At 42.4% G+C, this 19,840-nt stretch overlaps 1 protein-coding gene across 4 annotated transcripts in view; it reads left to right on the top strand.

Moving 5' to 3' along the window:
• TTC39A (tetratricopeptide repeat domain 39A) overlaps positions 1-19,605 on the top strand; it is an 80,267-nt gene extending 60,662 nt beyond the window's left edge. For all 4 annotated transcript variants that reach the window (XM_073563661.1, XM_073563660.1, XM_073563662.1 and 1 more), the window contains 7 exons: positions 845-1,006; positions 2,771-2,862; positions 5,950-6,070; positions 9,919-10,039; positions 11,677-11,791; positions 13,715-13,831; positions 15,016-19,605. In XM_073563661.1, coding sequence (XP_073419762.1) covers positions 845-1,006; positions 2,771-2,862; positions 5,950-6,070; positions 9,919-10,039; positions 11,677-11,791; positions 13,715-13,831; positions 15,016-15,109 — 822 coding nt within the window. In that variant the 3' untranslated portion in view covers positions 15,110-19,605. The remainder of the gene's footprint in view (positions 1-844; positions 1,007-2,770; positions 2,863-5,949; positions 6,071-9,918; positions 10,040-11,676; positions 11,792-13,714; positions 13,832-15,015) is intronic.
• Positions 19,606-19,840: the final 235 nt, after the last annotated feature.

The raw sequence follows: 19,840 nt of genomic DNA, 5'->3' as shown, positions 1-19,840 counted from the left end.
CATCTCCTACTACTACAGTAATCAATATTCCCCTTGGGTGTCCTAATTCATTGTGTATACCTGTAGATTTTGCGCTCTCATTTTTAGAGCCCGTCCCCTTATATCTGTTCATGGACTATAACCTATATGTCCATGGGACAGCTCAGGAGCTGCAATACCAAACACGGCCCATGGACATGAGTGGCACTGTCTAAAAAACAAGTAGACCCCCTTTTCTAATCCTTGACGACTCCTTTAAGAAGGACTTGAAACATCATATTATGACTTGTATAGGTGACCTATAGTCAAGAATGTCCCCGTGCTATCACCACTGCTGTCATAATCAATCGGCCATCTAAGACTATGTTCACATGTCCAATAGTGATCAGTTAGGACGGATCCCGTAGCAAAAAAGTTGTGCAGACACAACTTTTTAGTTTGTTTTCAAATAACTTCCCCATCACTGGGGGTCCAACCTCCGATCCAGTGCTTGGAAGAGCTCCATGTGAATGGAGAGGCGTTGGATCATGCGCACTGCCACTCCATTCATTCATCCATCCATCCATCCGAATGCAGCTCTTGGCAACCTCTGGTGGTCCCGTTTAAGAATGAATGTATTGGAGTTGCTCATGGTCAACCACCGCGCCGTTCACACCGGGCTCCCGATTCTTGAGGTCAGTTGTGCCCCTAGAGATTGGGAAGTTATTCCCTACCCCATAGAGAAGGGATGACTTTCAAACTTGGCAATTCCTTCTTATGGGACTTTCTAGATGGAGGAGCCACGAGGAAGACATTTTTATCTAATCGGCAGTAGGGAAGCAATGGTCGTATCTCCTCACAGGGTGCCATGTTATTGTTCTTCCAGGCTATCCAGAGATTTGAGGAATGCTGCGAGGCTCAGCAGACCTGGAAGCAGTTCCATCATATGTGTTATTGGCAGCTTATGTGGTGCTTCACCTACAAGCAGCAGTGGAAGATGGCGTATTTTTATGCCGATCTCCTTAGCAAGGAAAACTCATGGTCAAAGGTAGGTAATAGACGAGAATAGAGAAACTAACCAGCGACTGTAGTCCTGGACCAGACCTCATATGTACAAAGAGATGACATTCCCAGAATGGAAAGTCTATGGCTGCAATGGTGGAGATTTACTGAAAATACTGACTGCAACCTCATCCAATGTGTGCATAGACCTTCAGAGGAACCTCAAAGGTTCAGCAGAGCATAACCTCATTTGGAGCCAATTTGGAGCCAATTGTTAAAGTCACTGAATTCACAAATACCCATCACACCTTATTGATGACGTGCCCTGTTTGTGAACTGTCGGAACTCCATTGACATTGAAGCTCATGGATCCCAATGCAAAATCTCCAACAAAGCTCCAAATATCACGTGTCTTTAAGGCCGGGATCAGACATGCGAGAAACTCGGACGACTCTCGCATGTTAATACCCGGCACTCAGGAGCGGAGCGTGTGGCTGCATGTATTGCTATGTGACCTCAGGCTCCGATCCAAGTGTCGGCAGCAGTTCCGGGTATTAACATGCCAGACTCGTCCGAGTTTCTCGCATGCGTGATCCCGGCCTAAGAGTATTGTTCTCCACAAATGGGCCAAAGAAACCTCTAGGAACAGAGATGACTTCAACCACTGCACCCATGAAAGCCTCTCATCATCTCCGCTTCCCATCCTGTAGAAATGGAAAGTGGCCCAAATGATACCCACCCAACACTCTAATTATTATGAGCCTAGTTATAAGCACAGTTGTGTTTCACCGGCTTCATCAGGGCAATCAGATCAGTAGATGGTCCTCCTGATGAAGCCCTAGGTGAACTCCAGTGTCTGGAGGATATTTTAATCAGAATATACAGAAATTAGGCAGCGTTATGTAGGTGTTTACTTTATAAGTTAATCTTAATAAATATAGGACTCTCTTCAGGGATCCATTTAGTATAGCGACCATCTCCATTCTATCATACACTGACGATCTGGATGATTTTTATTGCAGTTTGATAATGCTATTTGGGAATTCCCAGCCAATAATAGAAGAGTGGTGAATTAAAAGTATTGGTTTACCTTTGGGCAAATCTATGCTCACCCTTTTTGTGCAGGGCCTATAAGTCTCCTTACACTGGCAGTCAGAGGTCTCTTTACACACACTAGTCTGAGGCCTCTCATACCGTCATGAGATCTCATTATTTGCACTTAGGAGGGGCAATATCCCGAAACATGTGTCTGCAAATTGAGATTATGGTTTGGCTTTTATCATATGGCAAGGCTCGTTAAAGGGTATTGATTTTTAGGATTGCTACTTCCCATTGGTGGCACTAGAATTCAAGTCCTCTTCCTTTCTGGAGAGGAAATTTGCGCCCTTTTGGTAGCACACCTGTAATACCACTCACATCTGGAACCTGGCATGGGGAGCTTGTCCTGGTGATTGCACCATGACCTGTCTACCTCCGATAGATGGAAGAAGCAGAAATCTTGACTGCTGGCCATTAGAAGAAGCCATTGCTACACTTTTATTCCACTGAACCTCTGCACCTTTTATTTATCCATCTTGGACAGTCTGTGTACAAGTCAAACTCCATCCATATATCCGATCAGGGTTTATGCATGTGTTTTGGCTGAAGATAACTTTTATAGGACCATAAATAGTAGCAGTGATGACAACCTATAGAACATAGTGGTGGATTCTTTATTCTCTATCCACCTCAACATCATGTATAGGATTTCAGATAATATATAATTTATAACTAACCATGTCCTATCTGCTTTTTTTTTTTTGCTTCTCAGGCGACATATGTCTACATGAAAGCTGCTTACCTCAGCATGTTTGAAGAAGACGACACAAAGCCTTTTGGGGAGGATGAAGTTAAACTTTTTAGGTTTGTTATAAAACAGTCATTCTATTATTGTGGGATCGTAAGTGTTGGAGGTGATACCTTCAAAGTTGGGTTCCGAGTGTTGACACCCCCTTTCCTTGGGTAAATTCGTACCCTTTGCTTTAGCCTGTAGGGACAGTGCAAGGACAGTGGGGGTTTATTGGTTAATGAGAGTTGGTTTATTTCTAACTTTTGTTGGAAGGTGGAAATATCGTCTAAATCACTAATAGAGCTCATCCTAATAGGAAAAGAAAAGTTGCTTTATTGTGTTTAAAGTAAAATTCCATTAAACTTGTTAATATACTTTAATAAAGAAAAGTGCTCTGATATCAACTTATCAGTGGCCGAAAAGTAAGTAGACAAAGCCAACTCTTCTCTAGTAGTAAATACTGTGTATCAGTGCCGGTTCTGGGTCCCGGCAGATTCACTTCTGCATTGGGTTTTCCCATTGTTTATGACATGTGTGAAGGGGGCTGACTATCAGGCACATTTCTATAGCAAAGCCAACCTTCTTTTCTGTTGAGGCTGATGTAAAAAAAAAAAAAAAAAAATAGAGTAAGTTTCATCCATCTTCACTTTAAACACATTAATAATTTTTTTTTTCTAGCTAGACAATACCTTTAAAATGCCCCAAATATTACAATAATGAGCAGAACACGATGGATCATTCTCAGGACCATGGCTAAGGTCTTAAGGAATTTTGTTTCCTAAGAATATCATATTGATGGGCAGGATGGTGGCTCAGTGGTTAGCACTGTTGCTTTGCAGCGCTGGGGTCCTGTGTTTGAATCCCACGAAGGACAACATCTAAGATAAGATAATCCTTTAATCGTCCCACCATGTGGAAATTCAGAGCCTTACAGCAGCAAGGCAGGAACAAGTACAGATGCATGAAGGCATTACATTGACGGTAGGTACATATACGAAAAAAAAAAGATATAACCGGACTATCACAACTTTGGATCTATCGGTTCACTGTTTGGGTTGTTCTCCGTTTTGGACAGTGCTGGTTATACAGCCTAACTGCAGCAGGAAGGAAGGACTTTCGATAGCGCTCCCTCTCACATTTAGGATGAAGTAGCCGGTCACTGACAGTACTTCACATCTTTGTCACGGTCTCATGCATGGGATGGGAATCATTCTGCACCATGTAGCTCACCTTGGCCAGTATCCTCCTGTCGCCTACTTCCTGAACTGGATCAAGGGGGCATCCCAGGACAGAGCTGGCCCTTCTAATCAGTTTGTCCAGCCTATTCCTGTCCCTGGTTGATATGCCACTACCCCAGCACGCCACACCAAAGAAAATGACTGATGCCACAACAGAGTTGAAGAAGGATGCAAGGAGTGCCCCCCTAACTCCGAAGGCTCTCAGCCTTCTGAGCAGATAAAGCCTACTGTGGCCCTTCCTGTACACTGCATCCAAGTGATGGGCCCAGTCAAGCTTATTATTGAGGATCACACCAAGGTACTTATAGGTGTCGACTACCTCAATGTCATTTCCCTGAATGTTCACCACTACTGGTGGATTTTTTCCCTTGCGAAAGTCCACCACCAATTCCTTGGTCTTCCCGGAATTAATCCTAAGGTGGTTCCTCTGACACCACTCCACAAAAGCTTGGTTAGTATCTCTGTACTCTCTTTCATCTCCTCCTGTGATGAGGCCTACTATTGCAGAGTCATCAGAATACTTCTGCAAGTAGCAGCTAGATGAGTTGCACTTAAAATCCACAGTGTACAGTGTGAAGAGAAAAGGGGCAAGAACTGTACCTTGAGGTGCCCCTGTATTGCAGATCACCGTGTCTGACACACTGTCCCGAACCTTTACAAACTGAGAGTTGGAGGTCCACGCCAACAAGGCCCAGCTTGTCTCTCAGTAGACCTGGCTGTATGGTATTAAAAGCACTAGAGAAATCGAAGAACATTATTCTCACAGTGTTCCCAGGTTTCTCCAGGTGAGAGAGAGTCCTATCTAGAAGGTGGATAATGGCATCATCCACACCAATGCCCGGCCTGTAGGCAAACTGGAGAGGGTCCATATCCGAGCTCACTAGAGGACGGAGACGTGTGAGAACCAATCTCTCTAGTACCTTCATCAGGTGTGATGTCAATAATCTAATAATAATAATCTAATAATCTACAAGGAGTTTGTATGTTCTCCCCATAATTGCGTGGGTTTCCTCTGGGTACTCCGGTTTCCTCCCAAAGACATACTGATAGGGAATGTAGATTGTGAGCCCCAATGGGGACAGCGATGATAATGAATGTAAAGTGCTTTGGATTTAATGGCGCTATATGAGAAAAGCATAATAATAATAATCAATACAATTGGACATCACTGTATGATTCTTACGGCTAACATTTCCCTCACTGGGACCCCAATGACCATCAGTTCATCGTGATAGTCTGTTCACTCCAATGCAGCAATTATGTAAAACTGTGGCCCCTTCTCTGCAGCAGTGAAAATCCCAATCAGTATGGCAGAGCCAGGTTCTGTAGCTTAGTTCATAAAGCCACAATACCAGGCACAGTTCATGGTCACGGTGCTGCATACTGGAGTGAAGGGGCCATGGATAGTACATTAACGCAATATCCTAGAAAACACCTTTACCATGCAAAGTATGCCAAAACAAGTAAGTATCCGATACTCGTAAATGCATTTTAACACCCCAAGCCATGTGCATCACAGCTATTGTGGTAATAGTCACATGTCCATTAATGCTGGGGATTAAAATCCCTTCCAGTCCCCACTTGTTAGGAACTGGGAGGCATACTAATGTCCTTAATAAAGGGGTACAGACACCCGGTAATCCGTCAGGCTGTTTTGGCCTCTGACTTGGATATTTTCCTAACAGCACGAAACCCTATTGATTTTAATGGAGTGAAGCCTGTACCCATCCTGTCAGCCAGAACTTTTCTTTCATAAAAGCTGGAGCCGCAGCAAAATAGCTGAGGATTACTGTAAATGCCAGGAAGTCTAGGACCCGATGCCTCGCCCTGGATCTGCGCACAATATGGTAATGTTAGTAGAAGATGTCCCGCAATGTCTGATTCATATTAGTAACAGAACATATGCTTCTATTTCCTTCTCAGACAGGTGCCAAGCCTAAAAGTTAAAATCGCCGGGAAATCTCTTCCAACAGAAAAATTTACTATTAGAAAAACTCGGAGGTATCAAGCTCAGAATCCAGTGTCATTATCTATCCCTCCTTTGGTATGAGCCTGATCAGTAATGTGGCATAATATTTTATCTATATCTTCTTAGAAAGGTTGTACCAGTATGCCCTGTTGCACTGGCATTTGGTTCTTAATGGCCACCATGGATGGTCAGATACTTCATTAACAATGACTGCTCTATCAAAATATATCCAAAAAATTGGGCCTAAATGAATGGCACTTCCAATAGACTGCAGCATCAAATAAGGATCAGGAAGTACAAAGCCATAAAATAGATAGCCTTTATTAAAGTAACAAAACCATAAAATGCATAAAAGGAGATATATGTCCATTTTACTAACACAAGGTACGCATGCAAATATACATGTGTACAAATATACAACACATAAAGAAAGGCACTTACAAACAAGATCAAACAGTGCCCATATTGTAATGCAGTATATAAACACAGTGTCCAGACCAAAAGTTTATAACAAATATGTATGTGCCTAATGTATACTCTACAAAATGCATCTACACAGGAATCACAGATAAAAATATGTCCAAAAAGTCCGAGGAAAGAGATATACACAACCTCAGCAATACCATATAAGCAAGTGCCAAGTAGTATATACATGTGGCATATAGTGGCCACTAAAAGTAGCTAACACATGTGATCCTGCACAGAGCTGCTGGATAATGTAGCGTTCAGTTGTGACCAATAAAGGGAGGTCAAAATACATTCCCTATGAAGCTAATATAGCATATCATATCAAGCACCGTAGTGCAGTCACAACCTGAACCATCCCAGTCACTTCCACCACTTTTGTAATGGAAAATGTAAACAGCAGAGTATAACAGTAAGAAAGCATACAACCTTGTGAAGTAAGACTCCCCAACGCGCGTTTCGCGTTAGCTTCGTCTCGGGGGGTTAACTCTGTTATACTCTGCTGTTTACATTTTCCATTACAAAAGTGGTGGAAGTGACTGGGATGGTTCAGGTTGTGACTGCACTACGGTGCTTGATATGATATGCTATATTAGCTTCATAGGGAATGTATTTTGACCTCCCTTTATTGGTCACAACTGAACGCTACATTATCCAGCAGCTCTGTGCAGGATCACATGTGTTAGCTACTTTTAGTGGCCACTATATGCCACATGTATATACTACTTGGCACTTGCTTATTTGGTATTGCTGAGGTTGTGTATATCTCTTTCCTCGGACTTTTTGGACATATTTTTATCTGTGATTCCTGTGTAGATGCATTTTGTAGAGTATACATTAGGCACATACATATTTGTTATAAACTTTTGGTCTGGACACTGTGTTTATACAGTCATATGTAAAAGTTTGGGCACCCCTATTAATGTTAACCTTTTTTCTTTATAACAATTTTGTTTTTTGCAACAGGTATTTCAGTTTCATATATCTAATAACTGATGGACTCAGTTATATTTCTGGATTCAAATGAGGTTTATTGTACTAACAGAAAATGTGCAATCTGCATTTAAACAAAATTTGACCGGTATGGGCACCCTTATCATTTTCTTGATTTGAACACTCCTAACTACTTTTTACTGACTTCCTGAAGCACTAAATTGGTTTTGTAACCTTATTGAATTCAGAAAGGCAGAGAAGAAGAATGGTGAGAACAGTCAAGGACAATCCACAGACCACCTCCAAAGACCTGCAGCTTCATCTTGCTGCAGATGGTGTCACTGTGCATCGGTCAACAATACAGCGCATGCATAACGCCTTTTTGTGTGACCAAACAACTCAATCTTTGTTTCATCAGTCCACAGGACCTTCTTCCAAAATGTAACTGGCTTGTCCAAATGTTCTTTTGCACACCTCAGGCGACTCTGTTTGTGGCGTGCTTGCAGAAACAGCTTCTTTCGCATCACTCTCCCATACAGCTTCTCCTTGTGCAAAGTGCGCTGTATTGTTGACCGATGCACAATGACACCATCTGCAGCAAGATGATGCTGCAGGTCTTTGGAGGTGGTCTGTGGATTGTCCTTGACTGTTCTCACCATTCTTCTTCTCTGCCTTTCTGATATTTTTCTTGGCCTGCCACTTCTGGGCTTAACAAGAACTGTACCTGTGTTCTTCCATTTCCTTACTATGTTCCTCACAGTGGAAACTGACAGGTTAAATCTCTGAGACAACTTTTTGTATCCTTCCCCTGAAAAGCTATGTTGAATAATCTTTGTTTTCAGATCATTTGAGAGTTGTTTTGAGGAGCCCATGATGCCACTCTTCATAGGAGAATCAAATAGGAGAACTACTTGCAAGTGGCCACCTTAAATACCTTTTCTCATGATTTGATACACCTGGCTATGAAGTTCAAAGCTCAATGAGGTTACAAAACCAATTTAGTGCTTCAGGAAGTCAGTAAAAAGTAGTTAGGAGTGTTCAAATCAAGAAAATGATAAGGGTGCCCATACTTTTGCACCGGTCAAATTTTGTTAAAATGCAGATTGCACATTTTCTGTTAGTACAATAAACCTCATTTGAATCCAGAAATATAACTGAGTCCATCAGTTATTAGATATATGAAACTGAAATACCTGTTGCAAAAACCAAAATTGTTATAAAGAAAAAAGGTTAACATTAATAGGGGTGCCCAAACTTTTACATATGACTGTATACTGCATTACAATATGGGCACTGTTTGATCTTGTTTGTAAGTGCCTTTCTTTATGTCTTATATATTTGTACACATGTATATTTGAATACGTACCTTGTGTTAGAATATTGGACATATATCTCCTTTTATGCATTTTATGGTTTTGTTACTTTAATAAAGTCTATCTATTTTATGGCTTTGTGCTTCCTGATCCTTATTTGATGTTGACTGCTCTATCAAGTAGGCCTCCACTTCAACAGAACCCATCACTTGTCATAAATATGTAATGTTTGTACCTGGTGTAAATGCCTCTGTTCTCCTGAATCCAGCGTTGTTTTCCTTTTGTTCCTGCGCACTTCCGTTCCTGAGATATGAGCTCTTTATGATGTATATAAATCTAGTCTTATTTGCCAATTGGGTTTGATCTGAAAGAACACGCCCACGCGGAAGAGTTGATGGTCATTCCCACTCGGAACAAAAAGACAAGATTTATATACAGTGAAGTGGGGGCATACATCAGGAACGGAGAGACGCAGGAACAAAAGAAAAACACCGCCGGATGCGGGAGAACGGCGGCATTTACACCTGGTAAAAAAAAATATATATATTTATGGCAAGTCATGGGTTCTCTTTAAGTGGGTTTGCCCTTTTTATGCTCATTTTTCAGTTCCATGAAATGATGTTTAATGACAATAGGAATTTTAAAATGTGCCAGGCATTAATGTAGCACATGTAAACAAATGGCAGCGTTCATATATATGGCAGCATTTTATTGCGCAGGTGCTCAAACTTTTCAGCAGCGGTGCAGATACAATGCGTTCACAGCTTCCCAAGTTGGCAGTGGTTGAGTCCTTTATTGCGCAGATACAGGCACAAGCTGAACACTCTCCACTATATGCGTCTGTGACATTCAAGTGTAAAAAGATGAAAAAGTTGCTTGTTCCGCATTCATTGAGCAAACAAATGTCAGACATAAAATACTCCAGGGAGAACATTTGTGCAACTTTTGCTAAAATTTGCAATCATTGAATCGGACGCAAAAATCTTCAAATCCAAAAACTACAAAGGTGAACTTAATTTAAAAAAATAAGGTCAGACACAAATCAGATTTAAAAAGGCACAAATTAAAAGAAGAATTTGATGCAAATGAAAAAGACAAAAATGTCAAAAAATTAGGCAAAAAAAAGGCGCAAATGCAATAATGAATCCGTGCCTCCGTGCCCTATTACTCTGGTGTGAGGAGTTGTGACTGTTGTTCTCTTCCTTCTTGCAGGAAATGATGTATATCTGGAATGGTTATGCTGTTCTTGGGAAGCAGAGGGTCCTCACCGAAAAGATGTTACTCACATTGAGCAAAGCAGAGGAGAATCTAAAGGGGCAAGAACGAGCTTCAGGTAGCAAGTGATGTAGTCTAAGGCAAGCACTCATTTTTGGGGTGTTTTTGCATGTTGGGGCATGTGCCTCATTCTTAGGGGTTTTAGCTGATTTGTTAGTAAAATGTGCCATCATAATCCATCATTAAAGGGATAGCTCATACATTTAAAGGGGTTGTACCAAATTAATAGGAAATAACTTGTCCTTCCCTAGAACGATGCTTCGAAGGTCGAGCATGCCCACACCTATTATTGCTGGAGATATCTGAGCGCGCGCTCCATTCAGACAAGGCTCTTCAGATCCCTATTCTCCGGCTCGCTGGTGGTCCCATTAGTGGATCGCTGCAATCAATAAGTCATTCCCACCCTTATCGATTGGAAATTATTTATTAACTGGGTACAACTCCTTTAAGGCTTAGCCATGGGATATACCATATATGCGAGAGACATACGAGTCTTACGACCGAGATCCACAATTGTTTCGAAAACTGGACCCTGGCACTTGATGCTACGGATTCTCCAAATGATGCAGAAAAAAAATAAAGTATAACAAAACGTTTAAAAAGTTACTTTATATGTAGTAGTCCATTAACATTCTGTAGAATAATGGGGTCACCCAGGATTATTTGATTCTATTTTTTTTTTGTTACTATGGGTCAAAAATCTAATAGGCAAGCAGTTTCTAACACTCGTAACAACCTGCCTGTTTTACCTGGCGACGGCTCAGAGCACTCGCTGGCCACTTCTGCCGGTGATTCAGCTGCTTCACGTTGTGTTCTTTTTCAGGTCTGCTCTGTTGATGGGGCGTCACTGCCAATGTTATGCCGATTGACCCCTGGCTCCCCGCAGTTAGGCAGCAGGGAGCTGGGTGTAAATCAGCATAACATCGGCAGTGACGTCACATCAACAGAGCAGAGCGGTATAGAAGCCTCTGCTCTGTCGATGTGACATCAGAGGAAGCCATAGGATCGCTGGCAAGAGCAGCCTGTGCCGATAGAGATTCTTGTGGGCACAATAGGCAGGTAGTTAGCATCTACCTGTCTGTTACTAATAAGGCCCATAGTGTAAAAAAAAAAAAAAAAAAAAATTATATATATATATATATATATATATATATATATATTGTGTCCTGGATAACCCCTTGTTTTTTTCCTTTTACTATGGGTCTGGGTCCGAAGACCCCCACAGATAGCTCAAAAGACTTTGCAGAAGTACTGTACAAACCCCCAGAATTTATTCTGCACAGTCTTTTCAGTTATCTGGGGACCCCCACCAAGACTTGTGCCTCTTTCCTTGAGCGATTACTGGAGGTCTCAGAACCGGGGACTTCCACTGATCAAACCGATCTTATAACATATCAAAAGTTTTTTTTTGTTTTTTTTTTAAAGTTTATTTACTATTTATGTAAACCACCATCAGTGACTTTTGCAAAATGTCCATTCTGCTGAGCATATCTGATATTTCCCGTAAAAATACATTTTTTTTCATCATTATTATCCCAGACTTTATTAGTAGAGTTTAGGCAATGCCTTTTGGAGGGCACTGTTCACAGAAAGGGCCTCGGCCATCAGTATTTACTAAGGAATGTTGCAATATTGAATGTCGGCATCTAATTCCGAGACATAATGGAAATAAATGTGTTCTGCTCTCTTTGTCAGAAAATGATTTTCTGAGGGACGATCAATGTCTGATAAAACTGCTAAAAGGCCTGTGCTTCAAGTATTTGGACAGGATCGAGGAGGCTGAGGACTGCTTCAAATACATCCATGAAAAGTGAGTCAGAAGGAAAGGGTCAAGGAACATCTTACTGTAAATTATCTCCTGTATTTTGTCACCTGTCGTGACATATGCCGGATAGGTAAGTGGGGGCAGGACAAAGTCTCTAATTGGCCAAAGTTTTAACATGTGCTCCTCCCCCACGGAGCCATGATAGCTATTATATGTGCAGTTGATGGCCAGGAGTGACGCTCTAAGGGGTGCAGAGTTCATAGCCACTCCATGGTCTTGGTGCCTCTGGGAGCCCAAAGTCTCCTCTGCCATATAACCAGACATCCGTATTATGCAATAGGACCCTCTATCTACTATGTGTCCTTTTAGATTTTACACTGTGAATCAGGAGCCTTAAAGGGTTGGTCCAGGTTTAGAAAAACAAGGCTGTTTCCTTCCAAGAACAGTGACACATGTTGTATCTTTTCTTGAAGTTTAGCCACATTGAGGTGAATAGGGCTGAGCTACAAAATAACACACAATGCATACACAGTTGTGACACTGTTTTTGGAAGAAAGCAGGCAAGTTTTTCTATACCTAGACAATCCCTTTTAAGTTACACTCTTGCTGACAGATAGACTTGATTCACCCATTAACATGTGCCTTTATGTGTGTAATAACCATATATGTATATGTGACTGGGTCATACAGCGTCCATAAAATATGCCCATCATCATGTCACTACTAGCCGCTCTAGTACCCTTAAAGGAGATGGACACATCATATAAAAAGAAAATTATTTTACATATGTTAGTGGTTACCTTTAGTCTGCAATCTTCATTCGTTTACTGACCTCCTGATATGCAGTTTGCAGCCTGATCCAAGTTTCAGATACTTATTTTGTGGGAGTGTCTCTCCCAGTAATATAGGCTGCATGTGAGCTCAGAGTGTCTCTCCCAGTAATATAGGCTGCATGTAAACTCTGATTGTCTCTCCCAGTAATATAGGCTGGATGTGAGGTCTGTGTATCCAGAGTGCTACTGTCTTCACTAGTTCGTGCATCAGCACAGATCAAATACTTAAAGTAGGCTATAGACATAAATTATTTCCTCTTTATCTTCCATCCGTTAAATCGTCTCTCTACTCCCTGCAAATCTGTTTAAAACTACCTCCTTCTCCCTGCTGGCTGGCATCTCTAACACTGAGAGAATAAAGGAGAAAAGGAGCCATCAAGAGCAGAAACAGGCGCTTTGAAGGATTTGTAACATTTTTGCAAATCACTCAGCTATAGTGATAGTTAGCACCTGAGCATGCTTGAATGAGTGTCTTCGGTGTGCTCAAATAATATGTTTGAGTCCCCGTGGCTGCATGTCTTGTAGCTGATTGACAGCCGCAACACATGCATGGATTGCCTGTTTGTTAGGCAATCCCTGAATGTGTTGTGGCTGTCGAACAGCCGCGAGACATGCAGCCACGGGGACTCAAACATATTATTTGAGCACGCCGAAGACACTCAGCACCCGAGCATGCTTGAATAACACCTTATCTGAGCACGTTCGTTCATCACTATAGCTGAGTGATTTGCAAAAATGTTACAAATCCTTCAAAGCGCCTGTTTCTGCTCTTGATGGGTCTTTCCAAGAACTTAGACACTCTGCAGTATCAATATGATAGAAAATTAGCAATGAAGACCATTTAGAAAGTTGCTTCACTTTGCATTTAGTAGTAAACAAATGAAACTGGAAAAAAAGGTTTAAACAAGTCTTAATTAGTGAGCAAGATGCTACTGAATTCTAGTAGGGAAAAGGTTAATAAAGTAGGTGGTGTGTGACCTGCCGCATGAGAGCATGGTGGGCCACCTGAGCACCTGGCAAAAATGTTATTTTACACTTTCATGGTTCCTTTGTGTCCTCGCTGCAGAAGTAAAAGGATCAGCTAGATAGGTACAAGGTGCTGCCATTCTATATAATGAATACCTCCCTTTTACAGTGAGAAGAAGATTAAATATGATGAATACCTGATACCCAACGCACTGCTGGAGCTGGCTCTATTGTATCTTCAGACAGACCGGAGGGAAGAGGCCATCAAACTACTTGAAAATGCAAAGTAAGGAGAAATGTGTAATATTGGTTGTCGGTTTACATGATGCAAACTTCTTATACTGCAGTAAATGCCTAACCATGTACAAGACAGGTCGTAAATGTAGGGTCAGAATAAAGGGACCCCCAGCAGTCCTGAGAATGGGGGTCCTGAATTATTGGGTAAATAGGGCAGTTGTGCAAGTTTGTGAGCAAATTGGTTCTAGCAGTCCGGGCAGAATTCTGTGACCGCTGGATGGGAAGCCTTGAGGACCAGCGTGATGCACACACTTTTACAGCAGGCCAGCTAAGCGTAAGATCAGCCGCAGCGGATGCCGTCAGATAGAAGGCGGCTCACAGGGTTCCCATCCAGCGGTCACAGAATACAGACCAGGTCCTACGACTTTATATCTCTAGCCAAGACTCATTGACGTGCAAGAATTTCTAAAGTTTCTTTTTTTCATTGTCTAGTAGTACTCATTTTTTGCAAAAAATTCGTCAAAACGGTCCTCTCATATATTATGAATTTTACACAAAACAAAAAGGTTTTTTTGTCCTGAACCTTTTTAGTGCGAAAAAAAATAAAATCGCATGTTCTGCTAAAATTATGTAAATTTTGCTAAAAAAATTTAAATAAATTCAGACATGCACATAATCACTTAAGACGGAACTGCAGTACATTCATGCAAAAAAAAATAAAATAAAATTGTGACTTTTTAAAAAGTTGTAATGAATCAGCCATCATCTGGAAACCCCAAAACCTGTGCACAATCATGGATTTAAAAAAAAAGAAAAAAAAAAAAAAAAAAAAAAGAATAAGGCACAAGCAAAACACACCAAAAGTAAGTTCACAGAGAAAATAGGATAATATAAAGAGCATCCAAAAAGCGACAGAAAAATGTACGTCTAGTAAATATTTATTAGATAAGACATCCAAATAACACCACAAAACTATACAAGTAAAGAGGGGGAACAAGAGGATCCCCTAAAAAAACACAGTAAGGCAGGAAGGGGAGAGAGTGCCTATAGTATCTCCGTGAGACCCTAATACTAAGATGGATACAATCGTATACTTCAAACTTGGACTATTAGCAAAGTATCTTTTTACTTTAGATACATTGTAGCAATACAAGAATCTGTTGCAAATGTCTACACACCCTTAAAGTTACATGTTAAACTTACATTTTTAACTTCTGAATGTTCTTCCACCAGACACAATTACAAGAATTATTCCATGGAGTCTCGAACGCATTTCAGAATTCAAGACGCTCTATTACAAGCCAAATCTATTCCGAACGGCTGCTGACGAATGTCCCCCGCAGGATAAACCCTCCTAGTATTTATTTTTTCAAGAACTGCTATTTCCCACATTGATGGGATAAAGTAAAAGGACGATGGTGGGTTATACGCAGGATTCTCTAAATTATTTGTCCAAAGGTGATTTCCTCGGGGCTTATTATAGCCAGGATCCTAGAAGTGGCTGCTTCTCCCCGCTTTGATCCTACATTTTATTTAAAAATTTACGAGCTGGGAAACGTGAGAATTTAAATGATCATCAATCAGGGTTTAGAGAATGTATTTATACTGTTTCCACATTGCATATAAAATGTCTATATGAAAAAAAAAAAAAAAAAAAAAAAATCAATTTATCTAAATGCAAAAGTTGCTAAATGCAACACAGCAGGGATTCACAGATTTCAGGTCAGGTTCATTTTAGTCTTCTACCACTAGATGGTGCTACGTCACCCTGGCAGAGAAGACTGGACCTTATCCAGCCAGTCATTCCATTCTTATCATGGCTGGAGCACTTTGACACTTGTGTTATGCTCTTAAAGAGGACATGTCGCCAGATGAAAAGTGTTCAGTTTTTGTGTTTACTTTATTCCCGCTTCTCCCCCGAGTATTTTTATTTTTTTTTAAATCCACCATAGGGTTCCAGAGATATGGACCTTTTTATTCAGCACAAATTTTTATATGTTCCGAGTAGGTGTGGCTTACAGGGTACTTATGCAGATGAACCTAAAGACACGCCCCTGCAGAACATTTGAGCTTCAGCCCCTGGTGAAGAATGGAAAAACCGGCGCTACAAAAAAAGGCCTATATCTCTGGAGCCATATGGTGGATTTTAATTTAAAATTATCAGAGGAGCAACGAAAATAAAATAGGATCAAATACTGGGCACTTTTCACCTGATGACAGGTTCTCCTTAAAGGGGGTTTTGCACTATAGTGAAGAAATATCACAAGGATCTACGTAGTTAGGACTGACAGGATGTCTGCTTAGAATTATGGAAGCTTGGCTGATTTAAAGAGAATCTGTCAGCAGGTTTTTACTATTTAATATGAGAGCTGCGTAATATAGGGGCAGAGACCCTGACTCCAGTGATGTGTCACTTACTTGTCTGTGTGCTTTGGTTTTAATATAATAAGTGTTTTATCAGGAGGAGATTATCACTGCAGGACTAAGTGCCGTGTGCTAGACAGTCCAGCTAATCTGCGTAACCCCGCCCTGACCAACGACTGGCAGCTTGCTGCTAATGTATACAGGAAGCTGCCATTCAGGAGTGTGGGCAGGGTTATGCACAGCTCAGCATTCCTAGCAATGCTACAGCTATAGCACCAAAAACAGGGATTCTATCAAAATTACAGCAAGAAGCCCAATAAGTGACATCACTGGAATCAGGCTGTCTACCCCTACAGCATGCTGCTCTCAGATTCCATGACAAAATCCTGCTGACATTCCCTATAACCTGCACCCCAACACTCTTACCTCCTGCTGTGGAGAAAGCTACAAACACCGCAGTAGTTTCTCGTGATCCGTGGGATGTTCCAAGGGTCAGACCGTCACCAACTATATTGCAATACTGCGCCATTATTATTCATTGGCAATGTTTGCTATTGCCCCTTTCTAGTAATGCAGGCTGAGAAACAATACCAGATCACTGCCGCTGAAAGGAGGCAGCCATGTTTTCCTAATCTTTCGGAAGCCACATGTTCTGCAACAAGCTTTGGAGCCATTGCTGAATGCAAGCGGGAGATGCGGCCGGATGGGGAAATTACATTCACCTCTGCTGGTCGCACTTTGTGATCGCTCCAATTTCAGAATGCCGGCTGCTGTACTCAGCCCTACCAAATCTCAAAAACGAGTGGCAGGCTTCGAAAGCCATGAAGCGGCTAAAAAAAGTGAGCGGTCCATTCTTCAGGCGGCTTCTGCTTGTAGATTACCACTAGATTATATGTAAAATTAAAAAAATGCTGGAAAAGACGGAAAAACTTTTTAAAACTACTACTTCAAAAACTCAGATTTACTGGTGTCACATGCACATTCAATAAGAAATGCTTGGAAAACAATTCCTATTCATTTCTAAGGAAAAACCACTTTGCTTTTTTTTTTTTTTCTTCCCCCCCCCCCCATTTCCCCCTGAAAGGTTTTGGAAAAACGCCTGGTGGGGAAAATAAATTGCACATCACTTCTTGATTAGAAAAAAAAAAAAAACACACACAACATCTGCTCTATACAGAAGGCTGAAAAAAATGCTTCAAGGAAAAACAAGTCTTTCACACATCTGGTTTGTGCCGTCAGGCACAATCCGGCATGTGTGCAAAAAAACCGGATCCAGTTTTTTTTACCGCCGGATGCGTTTTTTGTCATTGAGAAGCACATGCGCCAGATCGCACCGCATGTGCTTCCGTTTGTTCTGGTTTTTACCGGATCCGGCTGAATTCCTCTGTCCGGCGGCCGGACAGGACGGGTGCTGCAGCGTTTTTTTTTGGTCCGGCGAAAAAAGCCGGACATGGACGTATGCGGACCTTCCGGCTCTGCAGGACAATGTTTCTCAATGGCACATTCTGGCCGCCGGATCAGGCTTCTACCTGATCCAGCCACCGCATGCACGATTTTACCCTGTGCGCATGCCCGGATATCTCTCTCTCTTTTTCATACCCCGTTCACCGGCTTGTGGATCCTTTTCTTCCCCGGCGACTCCTTTGCAACATAGCCGTGTCAGGCGCCGTAAGATGCGCCGCATATACTTCCGGTCCCTCCGTTCACAGCTGGATCCGGCACTCCATCTTTTTGCCGCACGGCGCCGGAATGCCACCGACGGACATGTGAAAGTAGCCTAAGAACTTTTCAGGAAAAGAAAAACTAAAAACCTCTTAAAAAAATAATTTCCTGAAGTGGTTTCTACTTGGGAAAAAAAAACAGAAAAAAAAAAACAAAAAAAAAACCTACATGTGAACATAGCCCAAATCAAGCCATGCCAGTAATGCTGAAATCTGTGGAGGAAATTAAAGCAAAGCTGGATCCTGCTCATTACTGCTGGTAAGGAAAGAGTAAAATTACCGTATAACTCGGACGAGGATCGCAACACAATGCTCAGATTGGCCGGTGGCCCTCCTAACCGGAGTGTGACAGCTGCATAGAAATACATCATGTCACGCTCAGGGCAGGAGGGCCACCGGTCAAGTCCATGCAGTGCGATCCTCGTCAGAGTTCTACGGCCATCTGACTTTTCCCTAAGAGCCACAGGCCAGTCCATGCAGTGCGAGCCTCGTCAGAGTTCTACGGCCATCTGACTCTTCCCTAAGAGCCGCAGGCCAGTCCATGCAGTGCGATCCTCGTCAGAGTTCTACGGCCATCTGACTCTTCCCTAAGAGCCGCAGGCCAGTCCATGCAGTGCGATCCTCGTCAGAGTTCTACGGCCATCTGACTTTTCCCTAAGAGCCGCAGGCCAGTCCATGCAGTGTGAGCCTCGTCAGAGTTCTACGGCCATCTGACTCTTCCCCAAGAGCCACAGGCCAGTCCATGCAGTGCGATCCTCGTCAGAGTTCTACGGCCATCTGACTTTTCCCTAAGAGCCACAGGCCAGTCCATGCAGTGTGAGCCTCAAGAGTTCTACGGCCATCTGACTCTTCCCTAAGAGCCGCAGGCCAGTCCACGCAGTGCGATCCTCGTCAGAGTTCTACGGCCATCTGACTCTTCCCTAAGAGCCGCAGGCCAGTCCATGCAGCGCGATCCTCGTCAGAGTTCTACGGCCATCTGACTCTTCCCTAAGAGCCACAGGCCAGTCCATGCAGCGTGAGCCTCGTCAGAGTTCTACGGCCATCTGAATCTTCCCTAAGAGCCGCAGGCCAGTCAATGCAGTGCGATCCTCGTCCGAGTTCTACGGCCATCTGATTCTTCCCTAAGAGCCACAGGCCAGTCCATGCAGTGCGATCCTCGTCAGATTTCTACGGCCATCTGACTTTTCCCTAAGAGCCACAGGCCAGTCCATGCAGTGTGAGCCTCGTCAGAGTTCTACGGCCATCTGACTCTTCCCTAAGAGCCGCAGGCCAGTCCATGCAGTGCGATCCTCGTCAGAGTTCTACGGCCATCTGACTCTTCCCTAAGAGCCGCAGGCCAGTCCATGCAGCGTGAGCCTCGTCAGAGTTCTACGGCCATCTGACTCTTCCCTAAGAGCCGCGTGCACTCCTGCTGCGCTCCTGATGGTGGTCATCATTTCCATACCCCACCCCCAAGGAGTTTATTTCCTAATTCCAGATTACTGAGCCGCAGCCATGTCCAGCTCAATGAATTCCCATTGGTTCAGACCTGACCTGGGAGCATCCTACTTGTCCGGTCGTCTTACTATAATTCTGAGCCTGTTCCTAATTTGATTTAGGAATATGCTGCCAAAAATATTCTAGAAACTTTCACAAGGTAATTTTTTTTTAAGTTTATATTGAATTTGATGTTTCTTAATGAGATGGTATTCTGTATTTTTCTAACATTTGCTCAGAATAAATGGTCCTTTTAATTAAAGACGCGTGTCCTGTGATATGTTTCTTACGTTATTTAGGAGGGGAGAGGGGGATAGTCCCACATCAACCACAAACCAAATTCCAAAATACCTGTTACTGTGAGCAAGATGCCTGCCAGCAGAGGGCGTTAGAGAGGCTGTAGAGATTGTCCAAGAGCCCTGGTGCTTCTACAAGCAACAATGGAAAATGGAGGAAAGTGCAAAAGAGATAAAACTAAGGTTTGGTGGAAGTTATAG

Source organism: Dendrobates tinctorius, unplaced genomic scaffold, assembly GCF_039654945.1.
Source record: "Dendrobates tinctorius isolate UK_male_01 unplaced genomic scaffold, ASM3965494v1 ptg000396l, whole genome shotgun sequence".
In the NCBI taxonomy this organism is placed as follows: domain Eukaryota; kingdom Metazoa; phylum Chordata; class Amphibia; order Anura; family Dendrobatidae; genus Dendrobates; species Dendrobates tinctorius.
The sequence above is the reverse complement of the archived record's forward strand: the minus strand, read 5'-3'. Positions and strand labels throughout refer to the sequence as shown.